At 34.4% G+C, this 17,151-nt stretch overlaps 1 protein-coding gene across 5 annotated transcripts in view; it reads left to right on the forward strand.

Annotated features, from left to right (window-relative positions):
- Positions 1-1,499: 1,499 nt before the first annotated feature.
- LOC106163961 (calcium/calmodulin-dependent protein kinase kinase 1) overlaps positions 1,500-17,151 on the forward strand; it is a 35,949-nt gene continuing 20,297 nt past the window's right edge. Inside the window, exons 1-5 of one of the 5 annotated variants that reach the window (XM_087013812.1) lie at positions 1,500-1,618; positions 5,725-5,853; positions 6,153-6,219; positions 6,491-6,603; positions 16,184-16,280. In XM_087013812.1, coding sequence (XP_086869938.1) covers positions 6,594-6,603; positions 16,184-16,280 — 107 coding nt within the window. In that variant the 5' untranslated portion in view covers positions 1,500-1,618; positions 5,725-5,853; positions 6,153-6,219; positions 6,491-6,593. The other 4 variants (XM_087013804.1, XM_087013808.1, XM_087013794.1 and 1 more) reach the window with 4 other exon arrangements.

Here is a 17,151-nt window from a genome sequence, read left to right on the forward strand (position 1 = left end):
CGATTCGTAGTAGGTGTTTATTTAAAATCTTTTGGAGTTTTGCTCACGCGATACATCGCATTACGTGGATAAATGATCTTTAAAACTCCTTATTTACATAACTATCTTCCAATTTTTTTTATATTTTGGTGCTAAATCATTGAAGTAAATCATTAGGTGGGCACGTTTTACGAAGGATATGCACCATTTAAGCTATTCTGTTAGTATACCGCATCTGCTTTAAGCGTTTTAACCCTCACATCACCAATTTAAACAAACAGAGCACGTTGTGTTTTTCCTCCTGTCTGTTTAAAACCTTTACTTAGTTTTCCTCGTAATATCTAAATATTTATCATTCATGATATTTTGTAGGCCTACCACTAAATGTATATCCTTTAGCGCATTAATCGAAGCACGGTTGGTTGTCATTATTGCCTACTCATAGGATGGTCATAAACTAGGAACATTTTCAATTTTTGTCAACTTGCTCGGTAATATCTTAGTATTTTTCTTTATATTTCCGGGTGTCACTTGAGTAAAAGGAGTAGGCCTAAGCCGTTAGTTGAAAATGCAAGAGTTTGTATTCACTAATTCTCAATGTATAGGTCCATTTAAGATTTTTTTAAATTTTGTTCAAATATAACTAGCGTTTGTCCAAGAAGAACTTTTCAGTTAACCCAAGCATCGGTCTATCAACTGTAAACACCGAAAAAATAGTAACTAAATTTATCTGTCATGGAATAAAAAACATACTATATGTTAAATCTTCGTTACTGTCGCTCGCAACACCAACACTCGATCTCGTGCATTTTTACTAGCGTATAATAATAATAATATAGGCTACTGTAGGCCTAATTTGCAACTTGTCGAGAAGCGAGTATGATGTCTAACGTCTCACAAAGTGTTGAGAATCAGTAAAATAAACGTGCATTTCGTAATACCCGGCCTTTAACGCAGTCTAATTTTTGTTAGAATTGAAAACGTGCAAATATTATCGAAAAGGGTTGATATTTTAAAAACTCACGTTACCGTTACTCAAACCTTTGTTACTGAATTCGAAAACCGTTCACTGGGTCTACTAGCATGGTATGAATCGGGAAGTGTTTGCATGTTGTAAGCCTACATAAAAAGTTAGATTTATCAAGGAGTTAGGACTGTTGTAGCCTAACTCCTTGGATTTATTTGTTTCTGTCACTAGAGTTTTAAAAAAAGTAGAATTGGCGAATGCATCTTTGACTTCATTTTTAATTTTCCCTCTGTTTTTTCTAATGGTGTTATATATCATTTAAAATTCGGTTGTAAATTTAGAATCGCTGATTGTGACTACGTGTTTAAGGTTAACTCTTGGACAAATAATTCACTTTTATTCGGTCAAGGTTAACATTTAACGTTACCATATTCACCATGTAATCTTTTCTTTTCAGCTGGCACTCTAAGCTTATATGCTCTAAGAGTCACTCATAAACAAGCACTATGGTTAGGATGCTATGTTTATTGAATCGGTGACAGCACGAATTTCGTCACTTTTTGCTTGCTCTCTTCCTGGTTTAAGCGCCACCTTTCTCTTAAAATTTGTGTTGTCACGTGACCATCAAAGATACCAAAATAGTGCCGAGGAACAAGTGGCTAGTTTTTGTAAGTAAGTATTATATGGTATTGAAAGTCTTTTGGAGAACATTTCTATCTCTTTCCATACATTAATAGAAACGATGTTTATAACGTGGCAATATGCAGTAATTTTACGTTATGGCTTTTAGGGTGCGAGTTGTCTGCTCATAACCTCACTTCAGTAACTAATAACATCATTGTCGCTAATGTCAGATCATTCTACTAGATCTACTACTAGTTTAGTACAATAGTTACTGCATGACACATCTCAGTGCTACTACAACTGGTAGTCAATAATTGCATCTCGTAGTTGAAGCACAGTTGAAGCCCAGGTTCGTCTATTTGGTATTAGTTGTAATACTGAGTACACCTTACACCCAGTAAGTACTGCACCAATCTTTTTTAACTGAAAAAGGAAACTCTAAGCCTATATCAATAGTATTGTTAATGAAAAAATAAGGATAACATTACAGGATCCATTTGGGACAAAATGTTTTTTTTCTATTGATGTTCAGCAGTGGTTTGCTGTATGAACAATATTAGGTAAGCATCATACATTATATTTTTATGTTTTTGATTATATACATACATGTATATGTAGGTACAGCTTGTACATATAGCCATTTGTTGATTTTGCAATGACATCTGAAGAGTGGCATAAACTCATTAATTTTATGCACTTGATGTTTCATGGGCAGTACCCATGTTGGACACTTTCTTTTAAATTCTTATATATTAAAAATAGATGCAGCAGGGCACAAAATTAAGTCCTTTAAAATTCACCAAACAACTTCACTTTACTACCAATTTCAAACTTAAAAGATACCCCCAACCAAAATAAATGATTAAAAAAAATGAATGAATAAAGAAATGATTAGTATAAAAATACCTATTTATCTGTGTCATGTAAGTGGATCCATGTGGTCCACTATCATGCATTGCACTAATTAATTTCCAGTCAAACACCACAGTCTGATTTGAAGAACTGATTTAAATAATTTAAATTAATATTAACTACTATTACATATATCTGATATTTAGAGTTAGAAAGTTGCACCTCTATGATATTTTCTCTAACATTCAGAGGGATATAAATCTTGTAAAATTCTGAAATGGTTGCATTGACTCTTACGATCTCATGACTAAAGACATATTCTTGAAAAGATGACAGAAGTAATCCTTACATTGGACCTTTACCCATGTCATATTTATTGGCGCAATTAATGTTAAATTGAAAAGATTAAAATATAGGCATACACTGTACACCTTCCACTCATTTCTCAGTAAGCTGCAGTCACATAAGTAGGATATTAGTCGCATCCTAGTGCCAGCTTCATTTTGCTTGAAAGTGAGGATATTAAGATCCAAATATGCTTTGCATATAATATCACTTTTTATCCAATTAGTTCAGTTGGCAGCAACATCCTCTCAGGTGCTGATGATAATGAGTGATGAAAGGTATTGTTAAATTCTTTAGATAAATGGTAATTGGTTGACAAATAAAAACTAAAAAACTACAGAGAGAATGCTAAAGGTATAAACCTTTGCATAAATACTCACATTTATCACATGCTCTCACAAAACAAAACTTCGTTTTGATGGGAAATAAGAAAATTTAACTTCTGCTCTATAAATCTGTGGAAAGTCTGCTACACCTTTGCTCTTTTTATTTTGATTAATGGTTACGTTGATGCAGAAAAATAGAGAACATTTTTTTTGTTCCTGCCAGGGGTTAAGTAGGCCAATGACTGAACAGTATCACAGGTGTGAAAGGTTTCCAGTTGATGCTTGACTATGTGAACTGTGCAAATTTTCAAAATATTTCATGATGAATTACTCATCAAAGTATGACTTTTTGAGCTTTACACAGACACAGACCTCTTCAGGCTATTATTTGTATAGAAGCACCAGGGCAACGTTATTTCAAATTACACTTGTAAATGGATTATTTCTAATCAAGCTTGATTATATGCATGTTGTTGCTGTGTTTATTGACATTTGGTGATCAATACTTAGAGAAAGGGGGTCAGTGTCAGGCTGCAGTTAGTGCTATTGCTATCCAGTAGGTAATCTTTGGTGAGAATCTAGGGATAAGCTGCCCTGGATGCTAATGATAATAATAATAATAATATTAATGATAATAACATCATGATTGTTGTCATGCAATATATAATATTTAACCAATTTTTATAGCACTGTTTTGTTTATGTGATATTTATGATTAAATAATTATACCTTATTAGAAACAAAAAAGTTAAAAGCAGTCTTGATCCTGTACTCCGTTAAAATGATGTAATAGGCCCCTCCACAGTATTTTGCCCTCTGTAGTATATTTTTCCTTCATTATATTTGATAAAATCTTTTCATATCTCAAGAAAAAGATGAAGGAAACCAGTATTTGCAACTGACCTTAACTTTTTGAAATAGTTTTGAGGGAAAGGAAATGCCATGTAAGGGAAACTACTGTAGAATGACCCAGGAGATTAAGAAAAGGAGAGGTGGTTTTAACTTTGTACTGAATAATTGTTCAGCTTGTGGAACAGATATCAAATGGCCTGTTTGATCAATTTAAAAAAAGGAAAGAAAAGGTATGTGCTTATAATCAATAAAACTTGGAAAAGATCTTCTAAAGGTTTTGTAAACCTTACAGATTACTTTTCCTTTTAGATTGTTGTAATCTCTGATCTTTGATGATTGTGTTTGAGTGAAGATGCCTGATTCAGACTCTTTTCCATCTGATGCAAGGCGTAAAATGCTTTTCTCATGTTCTTTGCTGAAAGCATGAAAAGAGATCCAATTCAAGAATTGAAGGATCATTAGGTTTTATTTGCCTGATAATCTGCTGAAGATGTCTTTATAGGAACAGTATATGTCCACTTTATACAGAAAGTCTAAGATTCTTATTGATTGCCTGCAACTCACTGCTTGCCAACCGAGAACTCTGGTTGTCAGGCATTACCTGATTACTTTATTATAGAGCTGAAGTGAAAGCCTTTGAAAGGGGACTGATAAGAAAATTAAGCAAATGAACTTAATACTATTGATTTCTATTTTCTCATTTGAGACATAGTTGATAACTATTAGGTAAATGTATATCTCTGTCAGATTGTACACATGATGCCTTACTATGATATACTTTGAGGTATTACTTATTAAACTTTTTCTACTTAGTCCACAACATATAAGGTTTATTCTGGAAAAAGATCCTGTGTGTAATTGTGAATTAAGACTTCACATGAATTCTTGGTTAATAAATTATTCATGAAATAGTCCCTCCAGTTGAAGACATATCACCACTTCATCTGCCACTTGGTTGCCCGAAGTCCAAATACTAGTGGGTCATTGATGTTTTACTGTCCTCTCTTCAGGAAAATTGTAAAATGGATCCTTTGAAACAAATACGCTATATAATTGATAATGACACTGCCCTATTTGTCATCTAAGACTGCTATTAAATGACATAATATTGTCTACTGATTAGTAAGTGTATCTTAATATAGTACATACAATGATTTAAAAGTACTTTATGATCATTTGAGAACTAAGAAAAATTAACTTATAAAACATTACGATAGGTGCATGTTTTAAAAATTGCATATTTTCAATTTGTTATGATAACTGCTGAAACAGGTCATAAGGATTAAGTGCATGATTATAAGATATGATATTTGTATTCCAGTCTCAGTTTTCAGAATTAATATAATTTAAAATCTGCTAAGCCTTTATTCCATATTATTTACAGAAGAGAAAATCCTATGTGGATTATTTTTGAGATACTAAATACCATTCATTCTACTTTGTGTGGATTTAATATATATATATTTTTTCTACAATGTGTGTTTCCATCCAAATGTCTGTATGTACACATTACTCTATTGATTGTAAGTGAAATGTTTGCTGAGTTTACAATTGCAAAGTCAGCTTACAGTCTATACATACTCTGGGACAGAATATTTCTGTTTTATGTGCTGAGTGTAACCAACTTATTTTTCAGTGCTTTATGTTATTTGAGAATAGTAGTCTAAAGTGCAGATGGATAGGTTACACCCAAGATGAACCCTTTCCACATAAATAAGCCAAATTAGTAATTGTTAAGGCAGACTACGTTGGTACTTAGAACTTTGATTATTGTTTCAGGGATTAAAACCATGGAGAAGACTAAATAGCACCAGTTGAAGTAAGAAAAACATGTAAATTATTGCTCCTGAAGGATGTTGCTGTAACTGCTGGTGCCACAACTATTGAGCCAATTATCAGCTGTATTAGGTGAGCCATTATTAGATTAAGACTTCTTGATGCATGTACAGGGTATAAGTGATGGGATACATTACCAGCATGTATTTCTTTGAATCATTTTACATAGTAAAAAAAGTATTTTGAGTCTTTGTTTTGGTCCATGGATTTAAGTATTCAACCAAATCACTTTTGGATGAACCAGTGGCAAATTTTTGAAAAGAGATAGTGCTTGTGGTATTACTTAAAGAAGAAAAGATTATCATTTACCTTTTTAAAAAAGATTGTAAACAATACATCTAGCCAAGCATTTATTTGATTTCACATTACAGTGTCCTGCACTCTGCTGATGGTCTGGAATGTGTTGGTGTATCATGGCTGTAAAAGTGGGATATTAATGTCTGTGTGATTATTCTGTTGTATCTACTGGATATAATTTTATATAGTCACAGTCTTCAATAACAGCTTTATGCTTAAGCAAGCTTCCTTTCCTGTTTCCATTTTTACAAATGAAAACATGTGGAACATGTTGAACTCAGGACCCATTTTATGGACGCCTTGGCAAATGGTTGTTGAGAAGAGTGCACCCCCCCCCCTCCCCAGCAACAGTCTTTCTTTTAAATTACATTACTATTGTGGTGACATTGTTTTTTTTTTTTCACAATGGAAGGTATGGCTGAATGCTGCTTTCGTAACCAGGTGGTTGTTATGGAATAATCTATGAAATTACCACAGAACACACATCAAGCTTGCTCTGGTTGAATTGGACCAGTATGGGATCAGGTAAGCCATGTACATTTTGGTTCATTTCTGTTTGATTTATAAATATTTTTAGGACTAGTTTATTACCATGTTAAAGTTTTTGGGTTTCAGTCATATAAGTATTGCTAATAAGGCAAAATAACTCTTAGTTCATTCCTGCAGTTAAGTCTGTTGTTGTAGTACTCACTGTTGAAACAAAAGAAACTTATAGATCGGTGCTATATTGATTGCTCAAACATTTGTTAGAATAATTGAATATTTCTCATTCAAAAATTATAGATCTGAATTTAAATGTAAATAATGAAAGTGATAGTAGTGTTGGTGGCTGGCCTGTATAGGCCAATCATTGAACTCCCCATTTCTCTCTGGTTAGATTGGCACTGGTAATGAGCAAATGTATAGCAAGTTCCATCGTGGGACAACTTAGAAATGATTTTTTCAGATGCTTAGGATATTAATTTGATAACAAGACAATATAAGAGGTAGTGGGGGGGGGGGGGGGGGTTAAGCTGGTATAGTTTTGGACAGCTCACCATTATTGTGAAAGCTATATATTGTCACTGTGCAGAAAAAAGTGGTGGTGTAACATAAAAAACGTAACATGTTACAGGTAGTTGTTGCAGTTATCACCTTGGTACCAAACAAACAACTTGCTTTGACATACTGTTTTAGTTCTTACAATTTGTTCACCATGACTCACTACTGTTTCAGTAACACTTTCAGCACCACCACCACCAAGAATTACATTATATACATGTATGTTGTTAATATGACATATAGGCATTAGGAAAAGCACATTTAAATATTTTTCCCTTGCAAAGTGAAAACAAGATTAAATTAACAGATATGACCAGAAGAAATTAATAACTTGGTCAATGAGTGCAACTGCCCTATATTTATTTTAAATTTGTTTTATTCCATTTTAATGGAAAAAACATGGTATTGGTCAGTAAGTGGAGGGAAGACAGCATTCGCAACAGCGGATTAATAGATCTGCAGATCAAATATGGCTGACCCACTTGAATGCTTGTCAGTTAATCCCAACAGGGAATCTGTCCAGTGTCTATAAGGGGATTATTTGGCAAGCTTTTAAGTGGTCGCAGTAGATCTACAGACCAAAGTTATGATTGACCCTAGGAAAAACCTTAATGCTGGTTATGCTCAAAAACATGCACTCTATGAATTTGGCATTTCTTCCCCTCAAAAAAAAAAAAAAAAAAAAAAAAAAACCACAATATACCCCTGAAATTTAACTGCTATAATCCTTAAACAATGTATAAACAAAAAAAACAAAAATTAACTCTGTCTGCTGACCCAGTTTACAGAAAGTCTCCACTTGTTTATAACTTCTTAGTTTTGTCTTTCCTAATATATACCTAATCATTTTTAGAATTTTTCTTTCAGCTGTCAGTGTATCTTTTATCACAACAAGTAGCATACTTCTTTGAGCACCAGGTTGTATTTTTCGAAATGGGTTCTGAGAGGGCTTCTCAACAAGCATTGAACTTTGGCTTCATAAATGCTGGAAAGTGATAAAAAACAGATCTCCTTGATATTGACATATGTGTTGGGACAAAATAGAAGATATATTTGGATTTGAATGGAAAGTTTTGGAAAGTGCTAACTTTCCATGGCAACTGTCATCAATGCACAAAAAACTTCTTAACTGTATGAAAGTCATTTTTGTCCATAGTTTATAATAAAATTAAATTTGTGTTGTTGCATCTTGAAAAGGGGAGTTGTTATGTATATATAGTAGTAGTGTACATTGAAATGATATCTATTTTTGGAAATGAACAGAACTAATGCCAACTTTGTAAAAAAATGCACAGAACTTTCATTGAAAACTTTAATTTGAGAAAAGTAGCAAACAGCAAGTTTCTTGCAGCAGTGATAACAGTTCTCACTCTTGGCAATAGGTGGCAGTACAGACTGACTTTTTACTGAGAAAAAACTGTTATTTATGTTGCATGGGCTTCAAAGTACAACTTGATCTTCAGCCAGGAGCAGCAAATAGTGCCTTTTTTGGCCACTGTATGCTACTAGTAAAATTACTCTACAAATAGATGGATTTTTGCATTGATATTCACATTATGCTGAAGGCATTATTTGAAACACTTTATCCACTTCTGCCTTCATAATGCGCCTTACATTCGTGCTCTTCAGAACTATATTCATCTGGATTGTGTTAATGTTTCTTAAGCTACAGTCTTGTGAAACTAGTCAATAATTTCAGCTATGTCATGTTTCCGGGAAATCCCAGTGCTGGGGTATTGTAGGTTACTATTCAACTGAAAGGGTGTCACTGAAAAATCATCGCCTTTTAAATATTTGTCTGAGCTAGCTTGATATTTATGCATGTTTGCTGTGGAAATTTTGTGTTACGATGACATACATCTAGGGCATTAGCCAGGCAACCATCCAGCTGTCTTTTGGAACCCTTGTTTCATTTCTGGGCAGTTAATTGTTTAGGATTTCTTTTCTTGGAGCATAAAAAGCCTAGATCTAGTAAGAAAAAATTGTAGTCCCCCATGATTGCAAACCCCTTGTAAAACCTCCGTGTATGTTAAAAATTGAAATGAGAATTTAAAGGATTAGAGGTAAAACTTAAGTATGGTGTGCCTTTTGTAATATGTGACTTCCAATATATATTGAAGAAGTTCATTCGACTTGATCTCATTTATGGGAGACATTATTTATTTAACTGCAATAATCTCCAGTTTCTTCAACACTATCCTTTTAGGTGAAAGGTTTATCATAATTAGCAAGGCAAGGAGAGAGGAAGTGCAGTAAATCTAAGCAAAGAATTCAATTATTCTCATACGCTTGGGAAATAGTCTGAGTAAACCAGCTATTGGATAAAAAGACAATTTCAGGAGAATCCAAGCTACATCTGTGTAACATAATATCTAGTACTGCTTCCAATATATGTTTTTATTGGGCTGTAATGACAGAATTGCCCTTATAGTTGACCACTACTGCCTTGGAAGACTGATCATGTCATTTTGAAATGAAACAATAGAAAATTTCTGCAGTGTCATCGACAATTTTGTATTTTTTTTCAGCCATTGCTCATTTTAGTTTTTAGGGCAATAATACACAACAAATATATTGTACATTTTTGAGGCCACTTTTCTTTTAATTAGCCAAACCAATGAGTGCATTTAGAACAAATATCGCCAGTATCGGACCAAATATGGCTGGCCCACTTAAAAGCAATGTCGACTAATCCCCTGATGCTCTTCCTGCCTCACATGTGCTATTGCTGCAGGGGCCTAGCAATTGAACCTTTAAGTTGAGATTTAATCCATCTTATGCCCCTATTTCACACAGACCACGAAGCCCACGAATGGCCAGGAATTGACAATTTTCACGAATCGTGGTTGAATCGTAATCAGCTCGTGAAGTTCTTAACAGATTCGTATATATTCGTAGTCAGTTCTTGCACTTCGTGACCAACAGGAATTGGTGGCAAAAACTTTGATGCCCCTATTTCACACAGACCACGAATCCCACGAATCGCCAAGAATTGAAAATTACAGGATTCTTTGGTTGAATCGTAATCAGTTCGTGAAGTTCTTAACAGATTCGTATATAATCGTAGTCAGTTCTTGCAATTCTTGATCAATCGGGAATTTGTGGCAAAAAATTTAAGCTGTTCAAAGTTTTGGCCACGAACTCCCGATTCCAAAAAATCGTCGTGAATTTCTGGACAATATTCGTGCAATTCCAGCCGAATCCCACGACTATTCGTAACACTATCGCACCTGTATCATAACTGAATCGTAGAGCGTGTCGAATTAGACCAGAAAATTGGCAAAATCTCACGATTCCAGCCGAATCCCACGAATATTCGTAACACTATTGTACCTGTATCGTAACTGAACTGTGAGGGTGTCGAATTAGACCAGAAAATTGGCAAAATCTCACGAATCCTGAAATTTCTCAATTCCTGGCGATTCGTGGGGTTCGTGGTCTGTGTGAAATAGGGGCCTTATGGCGCGTGTGGAGGCAGAGAGACCATCAGGAGATTGGGGGGGGGGTTGTTTTTTAGTCGGATCAGCCATATTTAGTCTATGGATCAGTTAGTCCGCAGATCATCTATTCTGAATGTGACCAATGGTAACATTCTTTCCTCTTAGTAAACATGGTAGGTGAGCAGGAGTAGTAATTTCATTAGATGGGATGTAACATGTCAAAATTTGAAAGATGTAAGACAGTGCAAGCCTGTAGCCATGGGGGGTTTGGGGGGGGGAGGGAGAAAGAAACCCCCATTTTGCCAGGAAAATGCCCCCTCTGGGTAAAATTTTATGTAGGTACATGAAAGTTTCATTGTAAAAGGTCCACTTTTTCAGACTTTTGAAATTGTTGACTACAGGCTTGCAATGAACATGCCATGTACTGCCTTTTGAAAAGATTAATTAAAACATTTGTATTGTGAATTGTACAATGCTAGTTAAATTAATGCCATCTCATTCAATTCTGATTGTTTTCATTCTACTGCTAAAAGATAGATCTCCATTGCATGTTTTGTAATTTATGGATAATGATTTCCAGAACTTTCAAAGTCTGGCTGCCACTCAGTGAAATATGACGTACATACCTTGCTACATGCATTTATCATTTAATGAATACAATATATACAGACTATTTTGTACAGTCGAATTTTAATTATTTTTTATTAAAGTGCTCTTGCCAGTTTCACTATAACCTATGCAAAAAAAAACATCAAATGTTGAAAAAAAAATGATCCCAGTTATGCCCCATTCCCTACATTGATTTGGTCCAATCTGAAATTGTTTACATCATTGTTATGTATCCCAACTGTAAAGGAAATTTTATTGGAAAGCAATATTTAACTTCACACACTATGTAGAAAGTGCAGTGTGGTAGAACACATCCAATGCCACGTGCATGATTGTGATAGCATTCAGTGGGGAATACAGAGAGTGCTTATTATGTGGAATGATATAATGGATCATGTACTACAGGTAATTGTAGAGAGGCTGCACTGACATCACTGTGAGGCACGGGTGATGATTCATGAAATAATCCAAATGCATGTATAATGAGGGACCTGGATGAAAAGTCAAGTGGAACGGCACCTTTATCACATGCCCTCAGGTCACAAGGGGTTTGATAAGAATATTATATATATTCCCTAAGTATGTAGATATCCACCTAGCTTAAGTGCCCACCTTCTGTGGAGTTTGGCATACATTCCAAGTGCACTATAAAAGGGACTGTTGGATTTGGATGCTGGCTTATTTTATCTTATAATAATTCAGGTCCCTGAAAATGGAGGAGAGAGAAGAAAACTCAGGTATGACAGGAGCTGCTTGGAGATGTACTGAAGTTGTGGAGCTAACCATTTTTTCCTTTTTAGATGTTTTAAAACCTTTTATGAGTATCTCTGTGTTGGTGTGATGTCACTATTATATTAGTTCTACTGTAATTATTGGTGAAGTGATGCAGTGTTGTTCTAAACTACAGGTGTGTGTGGCAGAGTGGATTGCTGTCACTTTGGATTCCCTTCATGTCTGACTGACCTTGCTATTTTTTCATAACGTCACCTTCCTGGGTTGCATTACTCTGTGTAACAAAGAATGTAGCTTATTCCAACCATTAATACACATCATACAAACTTTCACATCTTAGACTAAGACTTTGTATTAAAGTCTTACTGTAGTGTATATTTTTGAACTTATTGCTACATTGTATTGATCTGTTCATAAGACTGATTTGCAAAGGAATGAATTTTGATTTGGTCTTGGTGCTGATATATACACAGTCCCATAAAAACGTTTTTATTTCCATCATGAACATTTGATTTGGTGACAAATTTGAAAAATCAAAATGCATATATATGTATATTATTTTGTAGTATGATTATTAATGTGTCTGTATACAATAACATGAAGCTATTTTTTTATAAGTTTTTTTCCTGTTTAGAATTTTCAAAATGTTCAAAGCCAGCATTGTTATTTTGTTATATTCTCTTGTAGTCTGGCTGGTTTAAAAGAAATTTTATTTCCTGCTTCTGTGTAATACTTATTTTTTGCATTTTCTTGCTCCTGTAATTTTCAGTTGTTCCTTTTCACATTTGTTATTTGTAAGCCTTTCTGTCTTATTGTATGTTTGGGGCTGGTGTGTCAAAGTGCTCAACTGTGAGTGAATATAAATAAATGAAAGGGCTTGGTAATGTACATGTAACATCCTCCCCACTCATGCATAAGTAAACATCTAGCTTCAGTATTGTGAAGAATGTATTACCAATGACACATCTGCAGAAAGACCAAACCCTCAGGAGTTCACAGGAACCAAGAACAAACTTTGAGTCAGTATAAATGGACTAAAAGAGCACATTTCCTCACTGCTTTTGTACATTTTGTTTGAGTATTTTTTTTGGTAATACATTCTAGCTGGTATGCATGTCCGTTCCTTGCTTTTAATATTAAAAAAAAAAAACCTCTTGACCCACCTGTTACAGGTTTTGAAACCTGAAAGAAACTTAAGCAGGTTATGTTGCTTATTTTTTAAACTTGTAATATGCAATCTGCATGCTAGAATTTGTTAGCTTTGATGGCAAGTTGGAAATAATTTTTATTTTGTATGTGTGTATGTATGTGTGCATGTGTGGAAAGGCTACCAGCAAGTTGTTTGTTATTTTGTGGCAAGAAACAAGGAAATAATTAATAATGAAACCAAAAATGATCATTTGTCTTGGGATTTGAAGTTTTTATGCCACCTGACCTGATCGATTAACATGGATATGAATGAATTGCATGTGTCTGCATTGGCCTATTGCTTGGTATGGTTGAATCCTGAGGGAGACCTCTAAATTAGTTATGGTATTCCACTGCATTGATCAGACTGGTGCCTTTCTTGTAAACCTGTCAAGAGACTTTCTAAACATGACACTTTGGTGGTGGGCAGGTCTGAATATCAAACCACAAACCAAAGACCCCATTCACATCCAGTGGTGTATTGTATAGCTGCACTAAAAATATTATTAATTAGTGGGTATATTTGTTTTTTTTATTATTATTATTTGCATACTTAGATATAATGATTTGTGATCTGTGTTCAGCTTGTGGTGTATTTGGAGGGTAACAGGCATTCTTTAGGAGTTCTATTTGTTTTATTTCTTGGTATTCTTAGATTTTTATCATTAATTTGCCAGGGAAATTTCAAGATGCAAAAGAGATACACAGACAGATGGCCAATTAGCAGCCACCATCAATATCACAGAGCTCACGCACAATACAGAGATTACCAAAATTCAGAACATTTTTGATGCTCTTACAATCTCTCTTCCTAGCAGTTATAATTTTATGCTCAGATAAGGATTGTTACTATCTTAAATATAAAACCATTTGTTGGATAAATGCTTAACATTTCTCATGAAAATCTTTTCTTTATATTAAGAACTTGCTTTTTTTGCACATAAATGATGTTAAAAGTCATTGTGCATATGGACCTTTGGCCTTTTAAGAGATATAATTGATCTTTTTACTAGCAGTAGTCTCTCTCTCTCTCTCTTTTCTACTATTTGTCAGCTTAATTTTAGCCTTTGCTTTTATTGATGTTCAGATTTTAACATGGATCATAAGACTTATAATGAAAAAAAACCCAACTAAGAAAACATCTTATGTAATATAATCAATAATATAGCAGGTAGTTGATATTTGATATGATTACATAGTTCTGGATGGCATGCAGTTTTGCTGTGCAGCCTGCAGTCTGCATTTTTTATCTGCATTGTACATCTGCTGCTTTGCCTGGTGTGATAATTGCCCCAAAACAAAAGATCCTCTGAGTTACCATGGAATGATACCAAAAGCTTATGGAAAAAACTAGTCACTCTTGTCACTTCAGAAGCAATTTGATGTTGTGCTTTTAATATCAGCATCATCAGATGTAACTGTATTGACTCTAAAACCTGTTTAATTACCTTTTTTGGTTAAACAGGTGTCTTTTTATATTGTATAGGTAGCACTCTTAGTTTTAAGCCAGTGACAGGGCCTGTACTTAAAACAAGCCTCTGTACACCAATTTTCTGTGTTTGTTTCAGTGTTCTGTTACTCAAGATGAAAAGATGTGAACAGTTGCAAACTATGTAATTCAACATGTTTTTCACATTTCTTTGTTGACCTAGTATTAACATTTTAACAAAAATTTACTGAGATCTATTTTAGTCCTTGGCAGCTACATGTAGTTAAACCAATGCCATTAAGTTTAAACTGAATACTTTTAGATGCATATTACCATACACAGAGGTAGTTATTAGACCCATCCTGTGCCATCCACAAATTATTATGTGGTGGCCATTTAATGTGTATGCAAAGTCAGCTGAGCTGTACATTAAAAAGTTATATGTGCACACCAAAAGGATGGCTGAACTATAGAAAATATGGGGCGGGAGGGGGGGGTGGGGGTAGGCGCCCTTACATGTTTCTCTTGAGAAAACATCTGAGAAAATCATTTAAGATGAACTGGAAGATTGCCATTTACCACTGAGATATTCATCTAGATTTACATAAACATAGTGTTTTTTTTTTCAATGATCGAGTTTTGCAAATTCAAAACCCATGAATACAGCTTAAGCTAAAGATACGACACTAATGCGTATGATGATTGCTTGTTGATTATCTTTATCTTCATGATAATCACTTATTTATTCAAATTGGAACTGTACTGTTGACATGAACACTGTTTACGGTTTTGATAGTCAGGGTTGATATAAAAAGATGACTCATAAAATATTTTCTAATTTCTAGATATATCAATTGTATTTCACATTTTTGATAGATGATAAGGGCCCATGACTTAATTTCTACTGTGTCAAAGTTTTAAAATGTTGTCTCATTGCATGTACAGCATGCAAGGAGATCTGAACTTTCACAAATTGCCAGACAGTCAAAAACAGGTTTCTTCTCAGTCTGAAGTTCAGGCCAAGTGCCAGACAACAAGAAAACATTGCTTATCTATGAAGTCTAAACCCAGGAGACACTTATAACCATGTCACAGTGTAATTTGAAAAGTACCTCTTAGGATTAATTGATTATGGAAAACTTTGGCAAAAGAAGGCATATGGTAGTAACTAATATAATGATGGTTAATGATCAGCTGCACTGCACAGGACCAACTAACGATGTTTAAAAGACAAAAAAAAAAGGCTTTGTTGTGTGAACTTAAAGAAAGATGATTGTGTTTTGGCAGTGAACACAATGTGATGTTCTCAACTGACACAGTTGAAGGACAGCTTTCTCACCCAATGTTATTACACCCTGGTAATTATGCAAAGAGTACTAGTACTAGTTTCACTATTTGCTGTGCTATTTAAGATAAGTTATGGTTACAAAAAGTATTTTAGATTATGATAGAACAGGGCTTGATTTTATGGATTAATACTGATATTTCATTTCCAGAGAGTATGCTTTGGTGTTTATAGTACTTTTTCTTTAGGTGCATCCTATTCAAAGCAATATCAGGCTTTTTTTTCATACCAGTGACTTTTCTATAATTTGTCAACTATTGTTGATTGCATCTTTATTTTTGAACAGTGTGTCAACAACATCTGTTTTATTTTGTCTTTCAGGAGCCAGCAGCTGCTTGTGCTCTAATGCCACAATGGTGCAGCCACAGGGTGCACGACCCATGCACCAAAGAGCCCCGAAGATTGGAGACTTGCCCAGGTGAGCCTTAGTTAAATCTTTATGGAATTTTTATGGTCATTTATTGCACTGAGTGTATCATGCAACTGGAAGTAGATTTCACATGTAACCACCACCTATGCTTATTCATTCAGCAGTGCTTGTTGTACCAATGTTTTTATTAGTGTTTGAGCTAATTTTTTTAAGAATTAAAATTAAAGTGTTGATTACGATATTGAAATATTTTCAGTTCTCATGAATTACTGGTGAGCTAATTCCTGATATATGAATTGGACATTGCTGGAGTAGATGTAGACAAATGGGAATAGCATTGTGTGTAATGGATTGAAAATAAGGGTAATAGAAATTGCATATATGCACTATTAATGGTTTACCTTATCAAACTTAGAACCCAAGCATTTACAAGCAATGCAAGTTGATCAGACAGACCATAAACCTTAGATGAACTTGTGAAGCTGCAGGCCTGGCTAGCTTATAATCTGCCCCAGTAGTGCCATCATTCCATTCTGCTTTAGGCATTAGAGATGCATTACTTCATTTTGCAAATACTAGTAACGCAACTTTGTGATGTAACAAGTTAATGTTTTATGCACCTGGTTTTGAAAATATATGAGTTTGCTTACCTTATGTTTTTTGTTGAGCAGTTGTCTATTCCAGTCCATGTAGCCAAATTCTGCAGAAATCTGCCTACTCAAATACAACCTTTGATATCAGAAACGGAAACTGCTCTGTAATCTATATATTGGAAAAAGAAATGCATTTGATTATTTGAGGTTCATATTTTATTCAGAGTTAAAAGCATCGTGTGTTTATAAAGTCAGGCTTTTTGTTCTCAGGAAAACTGGTTATGATTTGTTCTAATGGATCCAATGACTTCCGCAGTAGCAAAACA

This window comes from Lingula anatina, chromosome 1 (assembly GCF_051362555.1).
Source record: "Lingula anatina isolate TDL-2025a chromosome 1, LinAna3.0, whole genome shotgun sequence".
Lineage (NCBI taxonomy): Eukaryota > Metazoa > Brachiopoda > Lingulata > Lingulida > Lingulidae > Lingula > Lingula anatina.